The 20000-nt window shown below is 43.9% G+C and overlaps 1 protein-coding gene across 10 annotated transcripts in view; it reads left to right on the top strand.

Annotated features, from left to right (window-relative positions):
- The window catches only part of cacna1bb (calcium voltage-gated channel subunit alpha1 Bb), a 117150-nt gene that overhangs the window by 50611 nt on the left and 46539 nt on the right, over positions 1-20000 (top strand). For 8 of the 10 annotated variants that reach the window (XM_089020167.1, XM_089020173.1, XM_089020169.1 and 5 more), the window contains 9 exons: positions 8739-8811; positions 9007-9124; positions 9262-9329; positions 10411-10517; positions 14454-14516; positions 14826-14867; positions 16195-16902; positions 17371-17555; positions 17697-17829. In XM_089020167.1, the coding sequence (XP_088876293.1) occupies positions 8739-8811; positions 9007-9124; positions 9262-9329; positions 10411-10517; positions 14454-14516; positions 14826-14867; positions 16195-16902; positions 17371-17555; positions 17697-17829 (1497 nt within the window). The remainder of the gene's footprint in view (positions 1-8738; positions 8812-9006; positions 9125-9261; positions 9330-10410; positions 10518-14453; positions 14517-14825; positions 14868-16194; positions 16903-17370; positions 17556-17696; positions 17830-20000) is intronic. The other 2 variants (XM_089020168.1, XM_089020170.1) reach the window with 2 other exon arrangements.

The raw sequence follows: 20000 nt of genomic DNA, 5'->3' as shown, positions 1-20000 counted from the left end.
GCACGTGCGCGAGTTCCAATTAGCTAACAATTTGCCTCGTGTGCGAGAATTCCCCCGCCCCTCCCGCTTATCCCCCCCTCACCTTTGTCACACTGACTGTAAATGGGCGCTCAAATTCCCCGCAATCCGTTTCCCCCCGGCTGACCCGTCTTCTTTGTCTGCAGCCGCGGCCCCCTCGTGGCGCTGGCTGCCAGACACGTTGGCGCAGCGGGAAGCTAGCAAAGTAGCAGCGGTGACGGTGGCTCCTTGATATCCATCTCAGCAAGGTTTCCCGGATTTTCGAATGATGGGAACGCTTCAAAATGTAGCCGGCATTCCGCCCTGACGATCCAAATGGCTTTAGACACCCTTCCCTGTTCATTTTTCCAGCGCTACAGCGCTTGAAAAACTGCTATTGTTTTCGCAGAAACGATGGCAATAGTTCACATCGTTAGCTCAAACGAGTACCAGGCTAAAATGCTACGGATGAATTTCAAGGAGCGGGTATCTTATGAAAGAAAGGAAGAAATATATATTTTGTTATGAATCACAATCCTCACTCCGGCTTTGACCTTTTCGCTATGCACAGCAGGGCCAAATTTGCCTCCATTTCCAAACCTCTTCACTTGCTTTGTTTTGATTTTTCGTGGCCGGTTATCATCAGACGAATGATGACGGAAAATTTCTTTATGCTGTTCAGACGACCTTTTCAAAAAGCAGCATCATGCATTCATATCCTTTTGAAGAGACGTACAGTCTCAGAAAGGGTCAGACTACAAGCAGCAAAGACCAGAATACCAAAGTGGCATTTGTTTTGCCAACGATGCTAACATATGCTAACTTGCTAGCGGTTGGGGGTTGGAGGGGGGGTTGAAATTCAATGTTCTTAATGAGGATTCCATTGAAATGAGGAAGGTCTACATTTGTCGCAGGTCGTTCGACCGTGCTGACACAGAATAGCAAAGTGCCATTTGTTTTGCCAACGATGCTAACAGATGCTAACTTGCTAGCGGTTGGGGGTGGGGGGGGGGTTGAAATTCAATGTTCTTAATGAGGATTCCATTGAAATGAGGAAGGTCTACATTTGTCGCAGGTCGTTCGACCGTGCTGACACAGAATAGCAAAGTGCCATTTGTTTTGCCAACGATGCTACCAGACACTAACTTGCTAGCTAGCGCATACGTTGCCACATCCCGCTTTGATGGGATTCGTATGCCGTTAACACCTCTCGTCCGTGTAAAGCAACCTTTTGCTCGTGTTTAAAAAAGCAGCCGGGCGTTGCCATGGCACCCAGCTTGATATCACTCAATGCCATCATTAGCGGCGCGCGGCTCTCTTGTGATGGACAAGTGTGAGATGAGGCTGAGGCGCACAGATTGTTTTCAGCCGGCGGGTAGCGCATCAGGCGGCGGCGACCTGTTTGTTTTTACTTTCAGCCGCAAAATAATGGTCACTCAGCGAGCTGCATTAAATCCGAACAACGGTTCCGTTTTTTGGGGAATCATGGGGGGCGCTTCGGGATATCGTCAGACGCAGAATAGTATCCTCATGTGCTGGAGACTATCCCAGCAGTCTTTGGGGACACCCTGAACACCTAGAGATCATGTTTTTGAATCTTGGGAGGAAACCAGAATACCCAAAAAACCCACGCAGGCCAAGAGAGACTATTCCAGCAGTCCTCGGGCTCACCCTCAACGCCTAGAGATCATTTTAGAGTGTACCATTAGCTAACCATGCTTGTTTTTGGAACGTGGGAGGAAACCATAATACCCCCAAAAAACCCACACAGGCCAGGGCAGGCTATTCCAGCAGTCTCCAGGGACTGAATGCTTAGAGATCATTTTAGAGTGTTCCATTAGACTACCTACCATGTTTTTGGAACGCGGGAGAAACCAGAATAACCAATGAAAACCCACGCAGGCCAGGGTGGACTATTCCAGCAGTCCTCGGGCACACCCTGAACGCCAAGAGATCATTTTAGAGTGTTCCATTAGCCTACCTACCATGTTTGTGGAACGTGGGAGAAACCAGAATACCCAATGAAAACCCACGCAGGCCAGGGTAGACTATTCCAGCAGTCCTCGGGCACACCCTCAACGCCTATGGATCATTTTAGAGTGTACCATTAGGCTACCATGCTTGTTCTTGGAACGTGGGAGGAAACCAGAATACCACCCAAAAAACACACACAGGCCATGGCAGCCTATTCCAGTCGTCTCCAGGGACACCCTCAATGCCTAGAGATCATTTTAGAGTATACCATTAGCCTACCATGCATTTTTTGGAAGGTATGAAGAAATCAGAATACCCCAAAAACTCACGGCCAGGCCAGGAGAGACTATTCAAGCAGTCTTTGGGAACACCCTGAACACCTCAAGATCATTTTAGACTGTTCCGTTAGCCTACCATGCATGTTTTTGGAATGTAATAGGCAGAAACCATACCCATAGAAAACCCACGCAGGCCCGTGGTGAGCACATTGAAACTCCACACAAGGCGGAATCATACCTGGTAATTCTGAACTGTGAGGCCGACATGGTCCCCACCGGCTCCACCGAGCCACCCGAAAGCATTCTAAAAAAAAATCAAAAAACAATAGAGGCACATAAAGGAGTTGATGTCGGGCGTTCCCAAATGCTTCCTTTTTCTTTCTTTTAATTCACCACGCAGAAAACGGGCGAGTGAAATTGCAAATTAAAAGATAAACAGCTTGAGGCGGCGGGACGTCTCCCCCGCTGAGACTCAAAAGGACATTAAAATATGCAGCCGGTGCTATGAAAAGATGTTGTCATGCATACAACACACAGAGTTACAAGACTGAATGGCAAGAAACTACGAAAATGAGTTCTTTTCTTCTTGTTTTTATGTGCAGAAATTGACATTTCACAGCAGCAAAGTGATGATAGTAAGAGGAAAGGAAAGAAAGAAATAGAAAAACAAAATACAGGTGCTGCACTCTCGGCGCACCATCTTGAAGTCCAAACAATGACAACAAAACTAATGAACTCAATAATAATAATAATAATGATCATAATAATAATAATAATAATAATAATAATAATAATAATAATAATAGTAATAATAGTAATAATCTTCTTCTTTTCCTTTCGGCTTATCCCCTCAGGGGTCGCCACAGCGAATCAATGTCCTCCATTTATCCCGGTTTTGTGCATCCTCTTCTCGCACACCAGCTACCTTCATGTCCTCTTTGACCACATCCATAAACCTCCTCTTCGGTCTTCCTCAAGGCTCAGCATCCTTTTCCCGATATAGTCGGTCTCTCTCCTCTGGACATGTCCAAACCATCTCAGTCTGACTTTGTCTCCAAAGCCTCTAATATGAGTTGTCCCTCTACTGTACTCATTCCTGATCCTATCCAACCTGGTCACTCCCAAAGAAAACCTCAACATCTTCAGCTCTGCTACCTCCAGCTCTGCTTCCTGTCTTTTCTTCAGTGGCACTGTCTCCAGTCCAAACATCATGGCTGGTCTCACCACGGTTTTATACACTTTTCCTTTCATCCTAGCTGAAACCCTTCTATCACACATCACACCTGACATTTTTCTCCAGCCGCTCCAGCCTACCTGGACACGCTTCTTCACCTCTTTTCCACACTCTCCATTGCTCTGGACAGTTGACCCCAAGTACGCAAAGTCCTCCACCTTCTTTATCTCTTCTCCCTGTAGCATCACTCTTGCACTTGGATCCCTCTTATTCACACACATATATTCTGTCTTTCTGCGACTGATCTTCATTTCATCTTCATTCCTTTCCAGGGCATATCTCCACATCTCTAGTAATAATAATAATAATAATAATAATAATAATAATACATTTTATTTTAAGCGCCTTTCAAAGGAAATTTTACAGTCACAGACAAGCATAGGTACTATAATGAATAAAATACAATCACAAATAGAATACAATAAATGAAATACAATTATAAATAAAAAACAAGAGAAAGAGCTACACAGAAAATGCAATTTTAAATAGGGGCTTTTGAAATGGGATTTGCAGGTGGGAAGAGAATCGATGTTACGAATGTTGGGAGGAAGTGAGTTCCAGAGTTTGGGGGCAGAGCAGCTGAAAGCTCTGTCAGGGGGGGCGCACAGAGGTGGAGGGAGGAACTAATTGTTCATCTTTCAAAAATTTTGTACGTTACTGAAATCTTGGGGGGGAAAAAAGAAACTCCACCCAAAAGGTCCCCTAAAGTCAAATAAGGTCTGAGGGTGTCGGAAAACGGGGAGGTCGGGATTCACGTGACTAGCGCAGCGGATTTAATGAAGTCTCCGCGGGTGGTGTTTGGATGAGCGCCCCCGTTGGCCATTATCGGCGTAAACAGAGCTCAGAACTGACAAGCGCAGCAAGCCGACGCCCGCAGTGGACGCGCCGATCCACAAGAAAGTGGGAGGGGCCGCGGCGGGGGTCGGAGGTCGCTGCGGGGGCAGCAAAAATGCGACTGAATGTGACGGAGGATGGCGTGATCACGCAGATGGGGACAAAGGATCAAAGTGTGCGCAGAGACAACATGATAGCGTCCCGTTTGTCCGTATGCGTTGTTTGTGGACAAAAACGAGACGGAAGGTGGTTGACGTGTCTATGGCACTCAACACGCTTTTATGACATGATCTCCTTGAAAGGAAAATGCTCGCTGCAATTTGGTGCTAATGGCCCGACTGGTCCGGCGGTATCAAAGTGCACCACATCCTCTCCTCGTTTTGATAGACTTCTTTTGCGTCCGCAACACGCCCAGACAACCATTTCTCTGTCTGCTACTGCAGGGAAAAAAATAGACTTTCAATCACGATATCTATGATCTATTGATCTATGGATCTATCAGTCTGTCGATCTATAGATTTATCTACAGTATATAGCTTGCTAGTAATCTAGCTTGCTCACTAGTTAACTAGCGAACTATGGATCTATGGATGTATCAATCTATCGATCGATCTACAGCAGTGATGTCAAACTCATATCGCATCGTGAGCCCCATACGGCCTAGGGAGATGTCAAGTGGGCCGACCATTAAAATTATACCATACTCTGCTAAAAATAACAAACATATCATGTCTTTCCTTTGTTTTGGTGTAAAGAAACACAAGAACATTAGGAAAATATTGACATTTAATGAACTATGCTTTTACAAAACATTTCATGAAACACCTCATATTTCCTTAGACAAATGTGCAATTTACTTTTATCATTCACAAATATGCATTGCAACTGATCCCACTGATTGTACAAAGGCACAAAACTTTAATTGGTACTGAAAAATATAGTCATGCACTGTAAGATTAAATGAGACTTTTAAAGAAAGGAATTTTTAAACTACTTACTCATACGCATATAAAATCTAAATGCAATCCCTGCGTACACCTTACAAACTAAGAAGAGTGATATTAAATGTATCATGAAGAAAGTCGATGAAAAGGTTTGTTCAGCCGTCATCTACTTCTTTGAAGGTGTCGGACGTTTCGCTTCTTATCCAAGAAACTTCGTCAGCAATGCGCAATTCATCGATGGACTGCTCCTGTACGACTGAGAGCTTACACAGACGTAATGAAGAAAGTGTTCACCTGTCCTGTAAATCTGTAAACTTCATACATGAAACATACATACACATACAATACATACTGAACATTTATGGGGTTGTATGAACAGTAGAATTCCATCACACAAATTTGGTTTTGAAGCTGCTGACTAACATTAAAGTGCACATTTTTTAAATCACCACAGTAAGGATTCATCTTCACAGAGCTGTATTCTTTCAATGCAAACAGTATCTAAGGCAGCATTTTAAAGGTGTTAGTCTAGTCTGGACTTGTATTTGTTCCTGCAACTTGGCATCTTTTGGCCTGTACAAGTGCATCAACACCAGGTGTCATGTCCTGACTAGCTGTCACTTTCAGAACGTCATTTAAGTGCTTGTTTGTGAGCCTTGAACGCATTTTTGTTTTATTGATATTCATCACTGAGAAAATTTGTTCTCAAAGGTAGGTTGTCCCAAACATGCACAAATTTTTAGCAGCCGGGGCTGTTAATTTGGGGTACCATGGTAGTAGATGCTGAGAAAATCTGTCCAGACCTACAGAGGAAAAGTTGCCCTTCAAATCTGCATCACACTGCAAATGAATGATCTCTAGCTGAATTTCGACCGGCAGATCAGAAGCTTTAACTGTGAAAGGTGAGCGAAAAACTGACAATTCTGTCTCAAGTTCACCAAATACCTGAAAACGTTTCTCAAACTCCCGCAGTAGTCCTGCAATGTTGTCTTTGTACCGTTTCATGTCCGCATCAGGTCTGGTCACACACACACATCTCTCAGACGGGGGAAATGAGCAGGGTTGCCATTTGCCAGTTGCATCTCAGAATCAGAATCAGAATCAGAATCATCTTTATTGCCAAGTATGTAGAACACACAAGGAATTTGTTTCCGGTAGAACACGCTGCACTAGTATCGTTGTCAAAAAAACTGCTAAGTGGCACTATACAGTTCCATTTTGGCTACTGTTCAAAGAGTTAATGGCTTGGGGGAAGAAGCTGTTTAAATGTCTGCTGGATTTGGTGCGCATGGATCGGTAGCGCCTGCCTGAGGGGAGTAGCTGGAAAAGGTGGTGGGCAGGGTGCGGAGGGTCCAGTAGGATTTTCCGCGCCCTAGTTTGGATTCTTGCAGTGTGCAAGTCCTCGAGAGTGGGTAGGGCGGTGCCAATGATTTTTTCCGCCGTCCTAACTGTCCGTTGAAGTCGGATTTTGTCCATTTTTGTGGCGGCCCCGAACCAAACGGTGATGGAAGAACACAGGATGGATTCGATGACAGCCGTGTAGAAATGTTGCAGCACCTCCTGTGGCAGGCCATGCTTCCCCACAAAGTCAGCATGTATGTTGTCAGAAAACTGTGTGACAACTTTTTTTGCAGCCTTGCAACATTTTGTTCAGATTGTTCAAGTGTTCAGTAATATCAACCAAGAATGCAAGGTCCCGTAGCCATTCCTGAGATTGTAATTCCAACACCGGTTTTCCTTTTTTCTCCATAAACTGTCCGATTTCCTCTGGTAGATCTAAGAAATGCCTCAGCACAGCGCCTCGGCTTAACCATCTCACTTCAGTGTGGTATGGCAGGCCGTGGGTAATGTTGCTGTCGCTGAGAAGTTTGTCAAACTGACCATGGGTCAGACCTCTGGACCGGATGAAATTTACAGTGCGAACAACCACCTCCATGACGTGGTCCATTTTCAGCGACTTGCAACATAATGCCTCCTGGTGCAAAATACAGTGAAATGTCCAGAAACGATCTGCTCCATTAAGGGCTTGTTCTTTGGCTTTGAACTTTGTTGCGGCACCTGCTTTCTTTCCGACCACGGATGGTGCGCCGTCTGTAGCCAGGCTGACAGCGCGGGACCGGTCCACTCCAACTCTGTCCAATGCAGCAACGACAGAGCCGAAAATGTCCTCGGCTGTTGCGGTGTCCATCATTGGCACCAACTCAAGAAACTCTTCAGTAACAGCCAATGTCTCATCAACTCCTCAAATAAATATGGCCAGTCGGGCCACGTCTGTGATGTCAGTGCTCTCGTCAATTGCCACGGAAAATGCAATAAATCCTCTCTGCTATAGCATTCCTCGTCAAGCTAATATTGGCAAAAGCTTGTCGCTTCTCGGAACATTCAAGTTCAGCCGCCTTCATCATGCATCGTTTAACAAAGTCACCGTCGGAATACGGCTTCGATGCTAATGCTATTTCGCTAGCAATTAGGTAGCTGGCTTTTACCGCTGCTTCACTGACTTCTCGGCTCCGGATAAAAGTTGACTGCTGTTTCCTCAGACCCGCCAGCAATTCGTTAATCTTTTCTCTTCCCAGTTGACCTTGCAACCCGTCATATTTTTTCGCTGTGATGAGTCTCGTAGTGGCGTCGAATATTATTTTCCTTCAATACAAAAACTTGTTGCAAACACACCAAGCACAAAGATTTTCCGTGCATCTCTGTAAATAAATAGGACGTGGTCCATTTTTCTTTGAAAATTCTACATCCTTATCTACTTTTCTCCGTATGGATAACAACATTTTGGCTAATGAGGGTGTAGCGGAGAGGTAGAGACCAAGGTATTCACAACGTCGTAACAAGCAGCAGATGGCGCATTGATACCATCTGCTGTTTTCAGTCTGTCTCAGTGATGCGGCTTGTCTTCTACTCTGATGGAAAGAGTGTGCCCGTTAGAGGATAATCCATGAATTGCAGCGGCCGGTTCCGGCCCGCGGGCCGTATGTTTGACACCCCTGAACTACAGTGTGTATATATAGCTTGCTAGTAATCTAGCTAGCTTGCTAGTTCACTAGCAAACTATGGATCTCTGCATCTATCGATCGATTGATCAATCTACAGTATCGAGCTTGCTTGTTATCTAGCTAGCTTGCTAGTTAACTAGCGAACTATGGATCTATAGATCTTGCTAGCTTGCTAGATTGCTATATTGCTAGATTGCTAGATTGCTTGCTCACAAGTTAATTAGCTAGCCTGCTAATTAACTAGCTAGAGCCAGCGAGAGCCATCTACCTATCTATCTGTCTCTCAATCAATCGATCTATCGATCAATTGCTCGATCAATCCATTGATCTATGGATCTATAGATCGTCATCGCAATGTCGATCGTCACATCGCCCAATTCGACAACTGTGATGGCTGATTTTGATTTTTGACGACTTTGTAACATATCGCGAGTATCTCCTTGATGATCCGTGTTGTCCTTCTGCTTCGATTTAGATTTAACTTTGAGGACGAGACGCCAACTACGAACTTCGATACCTTCCCGGCGGCCATCCTCACGGTGTTCCAGGTGGGACAACCCAAATATAAGACTGTATGGAAGCTGCAAGAAGATTAACAGTCATGTCATTAAGAAGAAATGATTGCTCCGTCAACCTTTTTTTTTTTTGCTCCGTTTTAATCCTTTCATGAATTCACAAAGCGTCGACCGATGTCGCACGCTCATTTCACTTCTGCCTGATTGCAATTGTCTGGACTCACCCAGATTTTAACCGGGGAGGACTGGAATGCCGTGATGTACCACGGCATCGAGTCACAAGGAGGCGTCCGCCGCGGAATGTTCTCTTCCGTCTACTTCATCGTCTTGACGCTGTTTGGAAACTGTATCCTCTCCTCGGAAAAACTTCGCACCCCCAACGACACCCATACTTTTGCCAGTTTTCCCATTAATGTTTTTTTTTAACACCCGTGAATTGGTGAACTGGTGCGTTTGTTTCTCCTGAGTGGCGTTGTTTCGCAGACACCCTCCTCAATGTCTTTTTGGCCATCGCCGTGGATAACCTTGCAAATGCGCAGGAGCTCACAAAGGTAAGCGGCCGCCGTTGTCTTTTAACTCATTCAGTGCCTTTCACAAATTTTTTCAAGAATTGAAAATATGACCGAGAGCGCCATTCCCCAATTTGTTTGGGTTTTGTTTTTTCTTGTTAGGGTGCCAATAAAGCGCTCAGGCCTCTGGCAATGTTTTTCCCTTCCACAAGGGGCAGCATTTCCTTTTTTCCATGTTAGCGCTCAGTCCAGTGATACCTCGGCTTATGAACGCTTTAGCTAATGAACATTTCACCTTACAAACGTTAAATTCGGGGGGAAATATAATCTTGACATACAAACTATTTTTCAGGAAACACACGGAGCGCCACAATGAGTGATGTATCGTTCGCAAACGAGCCGGTTCTTGGAGCTCCTAAAATAGCAGCCGGCTTTTTTCTCCTCTATTCCCCGCCCCCAGTCTTCGGTTAAAGCCGCACGTGATTGGTTAAGATCCGTGGTAGAAGAGGGAGGGGACACACACAGCAGTGAGCGGAAGGAGTGGTTCCAGAGACAGAAACACACACACGAAAGGCAGACGACAGAGCTTGAAACAAAAAACAAAAGTGAAATGGTGAGAAAATGGATAGAAAACAGTGAAATTTGGACTCGTTTCAACTTTATTGATAGTTCAAAGGCAGAGTGTAGACTGCAAGATTAAAATATCCCATCAATCAGGCTCCAAAAATAACCCGCACAAGCAATCTGTACAATTTGAAGAGAACATACAAGCAAGGGAACCGACTATTAATGAAGAAGTTTCTTGTGTGTCTGCCTACATCTGTTGCTGTTGCAATATCCCAACTTCTGAGATGTACAACCCAGAGCACCTTGAGACACTTTCTGCAAAAAGCTATCCCACTTTTCGCCTTACACACACTTTCTGGGAACCAATTAAGTTCGTAAGCCAAGGGATCACTGTATTGTACTTTGTACAGACGTCCCCATTTCAAGCTCGTATAACTCCAGACCTATATAATTTAGGACTTACATTTTTTTCACATCTGGCAGTGAATGAGTGAATATTTTAACGCGGTCCATGAAGTGACGTGGGGTCATTCTCCTCTCCCCCACTTGGCGAAAGGATGAAGAAGAACAGGAGGAAGCAGCCAATAAGAAGCTTGCTCTGCAGAAAGCTCTGGAGGTGAAAGAGGTCAGCCCCATGTCGGCAGCCAACATCTCAATCGCCGCGTAAGTTTCCTGCGCTTTCCTTCTCCTCTTCGATCATTCGCTTACACAAACGCCACCGCGCCATTTTGTTTTTCATTGCTTGTGTTGTTAGCTTCTTCCTCCATCTAAATATATGTCATGATCTGGTTGGCGACCAACGCGGGGCGCTGTCGGCCCCGCCTATGCACAGGTGCTGGTCTGTCAGATTGGCGACCAGCGGGTAGCGACGTCAGCCCTGCCTGCAGCCTCGCAGGTGTTGGTCGTTTAATCATTGACATTCAAAAGAACACCCGGCACGACCATCCGGTGCCGATTCATTGTTTGTTTGCTGCTTGGTTGCAGCATGCATCGTGTACGTGTTTGTTTAACCTTGGCGGGCTTTTACTTTTGGTCTTCTTTTGCTACTTTGTATTTTTTCCATTCAGATCATTTTGATGTTTTACATTTTGTTCCTGCTGACTTTATTTTAATACAATTTGTCAAACATCCTCCTGCTCCCTCCTGCCTGCTTTTTGGGATCCGAACCCGCCATCACCACCTCGCAAACCGTGACAATATATATATATATATATATATATATATATATATATATATATATATATATATATATATATATATATATATATATATATTGGATTGGATTGGATTTGTATATATATATATATATATATATATATATATATATATATATATATATATATATATATATATATATATATATATATATATATATACACACACAGTGGGACCTCGGTTTACGAACCCCTTGGCTTACGAACTTTTCGGTTTACGAACGTTACATTTCTGAAAATTTTACCTTGGCATACAAACTATTTTTTGGGATACACATGGAGCTGCCACAATGAGTGATGTGTTCTCCAAACAAGGAAATGGCAGCAGCCTTTTTTTGTCCTCTATTCCCCGCCCCCAGTCGTCGGTTAAAGCCATGTGATTGGTCAAGAACGCAGCAGTAGGGGATGGGGTTCCAGACAGAGAGAGAGTGAGGCCGTTCCAAAAAACAAAATGGCGTCTTCGGTTAAAGCGTGGGGAGGGGGTTGTTAAACATTAAAGAGACAGGCAGACAGAGAGATTGAGATAACACACACACATGAAAGGGAGAGGACAGAACTTGAAACAAAAAAAAAGAAAAACGGGAAAAAAACAAGTACAATGGTGAGAAAATGGATAGAAAACAGTGAAATTTGGACCCATTTCAACTTTGATAGTTCAAAAGCAGAGTGTAGACTGGAAGGTTAAATATCCCATCAATTAGGTCCAAAAACCCGCACAAGTCATCTGTACACTTGATGCAAAAAGCTATTAACCCAGCTAAACAGATCACAATTGATGAACTAGATACAATTATCACAGAGAAAGCACCTAAAAGGGACCATTCCTCAAGATCATGGGTGTCGCGGGCCACATTGTAGTTATGGTTTCCTCTCGAGGGCCGTTATGAATTTGGGGAACCCATTAGAATGTTTAAATCCCTTCAAATATTACATATAGAGCACACAGCAAATTAATGAATAACTCATTTTCAAATCTGAAGTCAAGAATAATGACTTTTATTGTGGTTGACATCCAAAAATATGACATTTTGGCTCAGATTTTAGCAATCATCATGGAGTCAAATCAAGTTTGATTTGCTTTCGCGGGCCGAAAAAAATGATGTGGCGGGCCGGATTTGGCCCGCGGGCCTTGACTCTGACACCTGTGCTCAAGATGGTGAAAGAAGCCTATGTTCCTCATCAAGTGTTTAATGCTGAGGAAACCGGACACTCCATTCCATCAAGCCATTAACGGCCATCACAAAATGACTTTATTGTACACTTTATTTCTTTAATGATGATACTATAGCACATTTATTATACATAAAATAAGGTATATCCCCAACATCCCCTCCCTGGGAGCAAGCGTCATCATCACCTATGATGGACAGCTATATATATATATATATATATATATATATATATATATATATATATATATATATATATATATATATATATATATATATATATATATATATATATATATATCCATCCATTTTCCGAACCGCTTATTTCTCATTAGGGTCGCGGGGGTTGCTGGAGCCTATCTCAGCTGTCTTCGGGCACGAGGCGGGGGACACCCTGAATTGGTTCCCAGCTAATCGCAGGGCACACAAAGACGAACAACAGTCACTCTTACACCTTGGGACAATTTGGAATTGTCAATCTGCCTGCCACGCATGTTTTTGGAGTGTGGGAGAAAACCGGAGGACCCGGAGAAAACCCACGCGGGGCCGGGGAGAACATGCAAACTCCACGCAGGGAGGCTGGACCAGGACGCGAAACGGCAACCTCTGCACTGTAAAGCCGCTGTGCTAACCACTCGACTACCAGGCTGCATATATATACAGTAAAGTCTCGTTATATCGATATTCTCGGGAGTCCGAAAAAATATCGATATAACCGGGACTATCGATATATCCGACCCTGCGCGCATGTAATTTTCTCCTTGCGTTCATAGAAATAGTATCATAATATGCAGTACTATCGATATAACCGATATCGATATAACGAGACTTTACTGTATATATATATATATATATATACATTTCTATTAGTAGTTCATTCTCTCCCCAAAATGAAGTCATTCACTGCCACCACAGCGCAAATGTATTTTGTATGGAAATAGCCATCAATGGTGAGTTAATGAAGGGTCATTCAGTCGTACTTGCCAGTTTGTCTCGTTTAATTGTGCGGGAAAAAAAAAACAGCGATTGGAAAACAGAGCCAGAAAACCCCAAAAAGAGTCGGCAAAAAATCATTCGAAAGGGTTTTGTTGACCATTATGACAATGTCGCCAATTGTTTTCCTATAACTTTACTTAAAAAAAGAACTTTATTTCCCCCCCCCAAAAAAAATTAAAAATATAAAATAAAAAAAATCTAACAAAAATTAACTCATTCACTGCCATTCACAAATTTATTCGGGATTTTAAAATATGACGTAGATCGCAATTCCAGATTTTTTTTTTCATGCTTGGGTGCCGATAAAGCAGCAGCCATGGCCTCTGGCAATGTTTTTCCACAATGGCGCAGCATTTCCCTTTTTTCAATGTTAGTGCTTTGTTCCAGTTTTAGCTGTTGATGAAGCGCTACATAAACCAAGATGTATTGTATTTTGTATATCGCGCCCATTTCAAGCTCAGATAACTACAGACCCATATAATTTAGGAATTAACTCTTTTTTTCTGATGGGAGAAGAGTGTGATACGCTGCATTGACGTTCTAAAAGTCAATATTGTCTGGGTCCTGGAATTCGAGTGACAATGACAAAAACGTTGGCACTGCAGTGGACACATTTTTGTGCATCATCTGGCAGTGAATGAGTTAAATGGGCTCCCCAAGCAATATTTTGGACTACATCACTTTTTTTATGAAAATATTGAAAACGGAGCCTCGCTGGACAAAAGGCTAAGAAGCTGGCTCATCTTTCGCCTTTCCGACGTCATCATTGTTATTTTGTCACTCATTAGCATGTGCTGCTCCCCCGACTGCTAACGAGGGCGGCGGCGCCTCGGCGAGCCGGCTCAACGGCTACTGTTTGCGGTTGAAATGAAGCCTTTGTGTTTGGAGTTTCACGCATGACATTTTCTAGAGAGAAAATCCCAAATTTCAATCTCGACATGTTTCCAAAAGCCTTTCAATTGTTCAAGTTACAAATGAAAATGGAAAATGTCTTTGGAGTGAAACTTGATTAGTTTTCGGGTTCAGTTTACTGCTGCCCCCCAAAAAAATGTCTGCTTGAAAATGATGTGATGGTGGTTGCAAAGTACAGTAGTTGCGCAGACGTGTCCCTCGGTAGTCAATTAGAAGGGAACAGGTGGACGGACGACGGATTGAGGTTCCACCTTTTCCCTTCAAATTTGTTTCTGAATGTTCTTTTCTTTTTTGTTCTGCATGTGCAGTTTTGTAAAGCAAAATCGAGATGCAATCTCTCGCAGGTCGTCCATCAACAGCATTCAGTCACTGTGAGTTATCGCTCTCTGTTACAATATTGCCCCCCCCCCCCACCCACCCTCCCTCCTCTCTGTCTTCCCCATTCAGACTTGATGAGTGGCTAAATAATGCAGCTTACTTTTCTTCTTTACCCAAAATCCAAACGGATATGTCTTCCAAATATCTGACAAGAAGAAGAAGAATTTGACCCCGTCCCCTGGTGTCCTTGTCTGTCCCTTTCCGGAAAATGCAGCCTCGTGTCTGTCGCTCCCATCCGTGCGCGTGCAAACTTTTCCTTTGTGTCTTCTGTCTGTCTGTCTGTTTGTCTGTCTGTCTCTTAGGAGTTATAGTCTCTACTCAACCCCTGCCCGACGAATCTCGAGGTACAGGTGACCGGATGGAGCAAACTTAACTAAGCAATAAATGACCATGTAAATAAATTATATAGACACGGCATACCAAAAGAATTGATTCATATTTTTTTTTTCTTATTTCTGATTTCTGATTCATGAATCATGATTCCTCATTTTTATGTTGTATATTGTATTTTTTATTTTTTGTTTATTTCTTAATTTTTAATTTTTCATGCTTTGTTTTGTATTTTTCATATTGAAATCTTTTATTTTGTATTTTGTATTTTTATTTCTTTTATTTTTTTTATGTTGACTTTTCATTTTTAATTTTTCTTATTTGTTATTTTTATTATTTTAGTATTTTATTTATTTATATTTATGTTTTTATCATTGTATTATTTTATTTTCTATTTTTTTATTTTTTATTGTGTACTGTATTCTTTTAATATGTATATTTCTCTCTTTTATGTTAATGTTTTTATTTTATTTATTTTTTAATTTTGTATTTTATGGTTATTTTATTTTATTATTTTTGTAATACATTTATTATTTATGTGTTTAACTATTATTATTATTATTATTATTATTATTATTATTATTATTATTGTTATTGTTATTATTTTCGTTATTATTATTATTATTATTATTATTATTATTATTATTATTATTGAATTGTTGCTATTATTATTATTGTTATTACTATTATTATTATTTTATTATTATTATTTTGTTATTATTATTATTATGCTATAATCATTTCTATACATATTTTTAGATGGAAATAAGAACATGTAAAAAGCAGCTTCTATAAAAAAAAGTCACCCATTTGTGTGTTCACTCATCCATTTTGGGATACAGGCATGCCAGGTCTGCAAAGGTTGTGTCCGATCCCAAAAAGAAATCCTAATGGATGGGAGGCAAAACAAAACAATGGTACCGCACCCTCCAACCCCCAACCTCCGTTTTTTGTGGTTGTCAATCTTTTTTGTGGATCTCGCTTACGTTGCTGGTGAAAATGAAAACGGCAGCCATTTTCTTTGGTTTATTCGTGACTATGGCATCCTGGGTACACGCATATTCTGCACTGACGTCAGAAAAAAAATTGCCATGATATGATCTCATTTCATTGCATTCTGGTTTGATGTATAAGTTTTTTTTTTTTAGCAAAGCCAAACATTGTAACAATTTCACGTTTACATTTCGGCATATGACATCATCATGGTTAGTGAAAGCTACCATGATGGACATTTTGTGCACTGAGCGGAGGTGACCACAAATCTGTCCAAACACCTTGTCCTGGAAAACCTTCAAAGTTCATTATAACCTTGACATATTGTATGTGTGTGTGTGTGTCTAGCAAGGAACAGCAACGTCCGTCAAAGTCCATGTCCGTGTGGGAGCAGAGGACCAACCAACTGAGACGTCACAACATGAGAGCCAGCAGCGAAGCTTTATTTAACGAGCTGGACCCTGAGGAACGTCTACGACTGTCCTCCGTCCTCCATCTCCATCCCGACATGAAGACCCACCTGGACAGGCCCCTATTGGTGGAGTCCAGGAACAGCGATCTGGACGGCGGACCTCCCGAGGAAAGACAACGGGACGGCGCGGGGGAGAACGCCCACCCGCACGCCAGGAAGCACCACCGTCATCGGGACAAGAACGGCGAGGGGAGCGACGGCCGCGCCACCAGGCACCATACCCATCACAGCCGGAGTAAAGATCACAACGGTAACGGCGCTCAGACCAAGGAGAGGAGGGGGGAGGGCGGCGGCGGCCACGGCCGGGACGAGAGGCGGCGCCGGCACCGGTGCGCCGGCTCACCCGAAGAGGACGCCTCCGACGTACGGGCGGGGGGCGACGAAAGAGGCCGTCGCCACCATCACTCGCACCGTACACCCAAAGAGGACAACGGGACCTTGACCAACGGGGCCCACGGAGAGCGAAGGGGCCGGGGGAGGGCCGGCCAAGGCGGCGGAGAGAGGAAAACGCCTTGCTCTCGATTGGTCAGAGCGCAGTCCACTTTGGATGCGGACGAAAACCAAAAATGCAAGAAAAATTCCAGGTAAGAATCGGCGTGGGAAAATGGGACAGTCTTCATGGAGGATTTTTTGGAGATTGCATTAAATACCACTTGTGGTGGGAGGGGGCGTGGGCAACACGTCCACGACAGCTTTACCCTCCATCCAACCATCGTCTTCAATAGGGAAGCCCAGACTTGTCCCCCCACGAGCCACTTCTTCCAGCTCTTTCTGGCAGATCTGGCAGACATAGTCTCTCCAGGGTGTCCTGGGTCATCCCCGGGGTCTTTTAACAGTGGGGCACGCCCGGAACACCGGGGAGGCATCCTAATCAGATGCCCGAGCCACCTCATCTGGCTACTTTCTTTGTATATCTATCTTTACCATTCATATGAAATAAAAATTCCGAAACCCAGCACCTGAGAAATGGCCAAAATGTCCGCTTAACGACTATAATGTGATTGATCACCCCCACGTCTGAAACACCTCCTCCCCTTGGATTCTTTGCGCAGCAATCTGCAGTCCGACGCCGAGGAGGAAGTTCTCGCCACGAGTCCTCAGAGTGTCGGAGACAAGCAAGAAGACGCCGACAACCAAAAGAATTCCACCAGGGCCAGCCAGGCCGGCCTGAACAGCAACACCATTCACATCCCCGTCACCGTCACGGCCCCCCCTGGAGAGACCACCGTCATACCGGGTGAGCGCAAACTTCACCGCATCATTCGACGGCCATTTTTCAAATCACGTTGTTTGTCACACGGAGATTCACACTGCTGCTGGATGCTAATGTCGTAGCATGTTGTTCGATTGGCACAAATCCCCCATTTTTTTTTACCAGTGAACAACGTTGAGAGTGGCATCTTTGGCACCAGCGAGGAGAAGAAAGCTCTGGAAGATGACGAAGACGCCACCAATCGGCCTCGGGAGATCCTCCCTTATAGTTCCATGTTCATCTTCGGACAAACAAATCCGTGAGTCATTGGCAAAAATGACGTTTCTTTTTTTATGCTTTATTTTATTTACTTTATTATACATACATTACATTACTTTATTGCTTTATCTCTCTCATCTCATTTTCCGTACCGCTTATTCCTCATTAGGGTCGCGGGAGCCTATCTCAGCTGTCTTCGGGCACGAGGCGGGGGACACCCTGAATCGGTTGCCAGCCAATCGCAGGGCATACAAAGACATACAACAGTCACTCTCACAGTCACACTAGGGACAATTTGGAGTGGTCAATCTGCCTGCCATGCATGTTTTTGGAGTGTGGGAGGAAACCGGAGGACCCGGAGAAAACCCACGCAGGTCCGGGGAGAACATGCAAACTCCACACAGGGAGGCCGGACCGGGACGCGAACCGGCGACCTCTGCACTGTGAAGCCGGTGTGCTAACCACTCGACTACCGGGCCGCCCCTTTATTGCTTTATTTTAGGATATTTTATGTGACTATTTTATTTTATTTTATTTTGTTTTGTTATGTCTGTGTAAGCTCTCAAACTTGGGGAAAGGGTAGTTGAAGCTAGACTAGGAGCAGAAGTGAACATTTGTGAGCAGCAGTATGGCTTCATGCCAAAAAAGAGTACGACAGATGCAGTGTTTGCTATAAGAATGCTGATAGAGAAGTACAGAGAAGGTCAGAAGGAATTGCATTGTGTCTTTGTAGATCTGGAGAAAGCGTATGACAAAGAGCTGTGGTATTGCATGAGGAAGTCTGGAGTGACAGAAATGTATGTCAGAGCGGTGCAAGACATGTATCATGACTGTAACACAGTTGTGAGGTGCGCTGTCGGTGTGACTGAGGAATTCAAGGTGGAGGTGGGACTCCACCAGGGGTAAGCTCTGAGCCCCTTCTTGTTTGCTACGGTGATGGACAGGCTGACAGACGATGTTAGACAGGAATCTCCTTGGACCATGATGTTTGCAGATGACATTGTGATCTGTAGCGAGAACAGGGAACAGGTGGTGGAGAAACTAAAGATGTGGAGATATGCCCTGGAAAGGAGAGGAATGAAGATCAGTCGCAGATATAGAGATAAAGAAGGTGGAGGATTTTAAGTACTTGGGGTCAACTGTCCAGAGCAATGGAGAGTGTGGAAAAGAGGTGAAGAAGCGTGTCCAAGCAGGCTGGAGCGGCTGGAGAAAAATGTCAGGTGTGATGTGCGATAGAAGGGTTTCAGCTTGGATGAAAGGAAAAGTGTATAAAACAGTGGTGAGACCAGCCATGATGTTTGGACTGGAGACAGTGCCACTGAAGAAAAGGAAAGACAGGAAGCAGAGCTGGAGGTAGCAGAGCTGAAGATGTTGAGGTTTTCTTTGGGAGTGACCAGGTTGGATAGGATCAGGAATGAGTACATTAGAGGGACAACTCATATTAGAGGCTTTGGGGAGAAAGTCAGAGAGGCCAGACTGAGATGGTTTGGACATGTCCAGAGGAGAGAGAGTGACTATATCAGAAGAAGGATGCTGAGCCTTGAACTGCCAGGCAGGAGACCGAGAGGAAGACTGAAAAGGAGGTTTATGGATGTTGTCAAAGAGGACATGAAGGTAGCTGGTATGAGAGAAGAGGATGCACGATAGATGGAGGACATTGATTCGCTGTGGCGACCCCTGAGGGGAAAAGCCGAAAGGAAAAGAAGAAGATGTCTGTGTAAGCTCTCAATCGTACAGCAGTGGTACATCGACGAAAAGGTTTCTTCAGCCGTCATCTGTACTTTTTTGAAGGTGTCGGACGTTTCGCTTCTTATCCAAGATGCTTCTTCAGCGAACTAAAGTCTTACTGGTCGTATCGGCCCCATTTATATATCCCTACTGTCCAGACATGGTGGCGCCGGACACTGCTATGATAGGTCTCTACTCTCAGGTTGGGGGAGGACCACTCCCTGCGGACCCACCGATATTTCCTACATTCCTGACTAACGACTGGCCTGATTGCCCTCCGGTATCACCTCATCTGCATTACTAATGTTGCCAAACCTATGTTGCCTAAGCAGGCTATTGTACGAATGATCCAAATTGAACCTCACCCCTCCATATCAGTTTAATGAAGGATTTACCTTTTTTATGAAAATTGCTTCTTTTACTCCCCTTTCAAACCATCTATGTTCTTTGCATGCAGATGACGGCTGAAGAAACCTTTTCATC

The sequence above is a fragment of the Hippocampus bargibanti genome, linkage group LG18, assembly GCF_051943395.1.
Source record: "Hippocampus bargibanti isolate YZ-2025 linkage group LG18, ASM5194339v1, whole genome shotgun sequence".
In the NCBI taxonomy this organism is placed as follows: domain Eukaryota; kingdom Metazoa; phylum Chordata; class Actinopteri; order Syngnathiformes; family Syngnathidae; genus Hippocampus; species Hippocampus bargibanti.
This window is presented reverse-complemented; position numbering and strand designations above follow the sequence as displayed.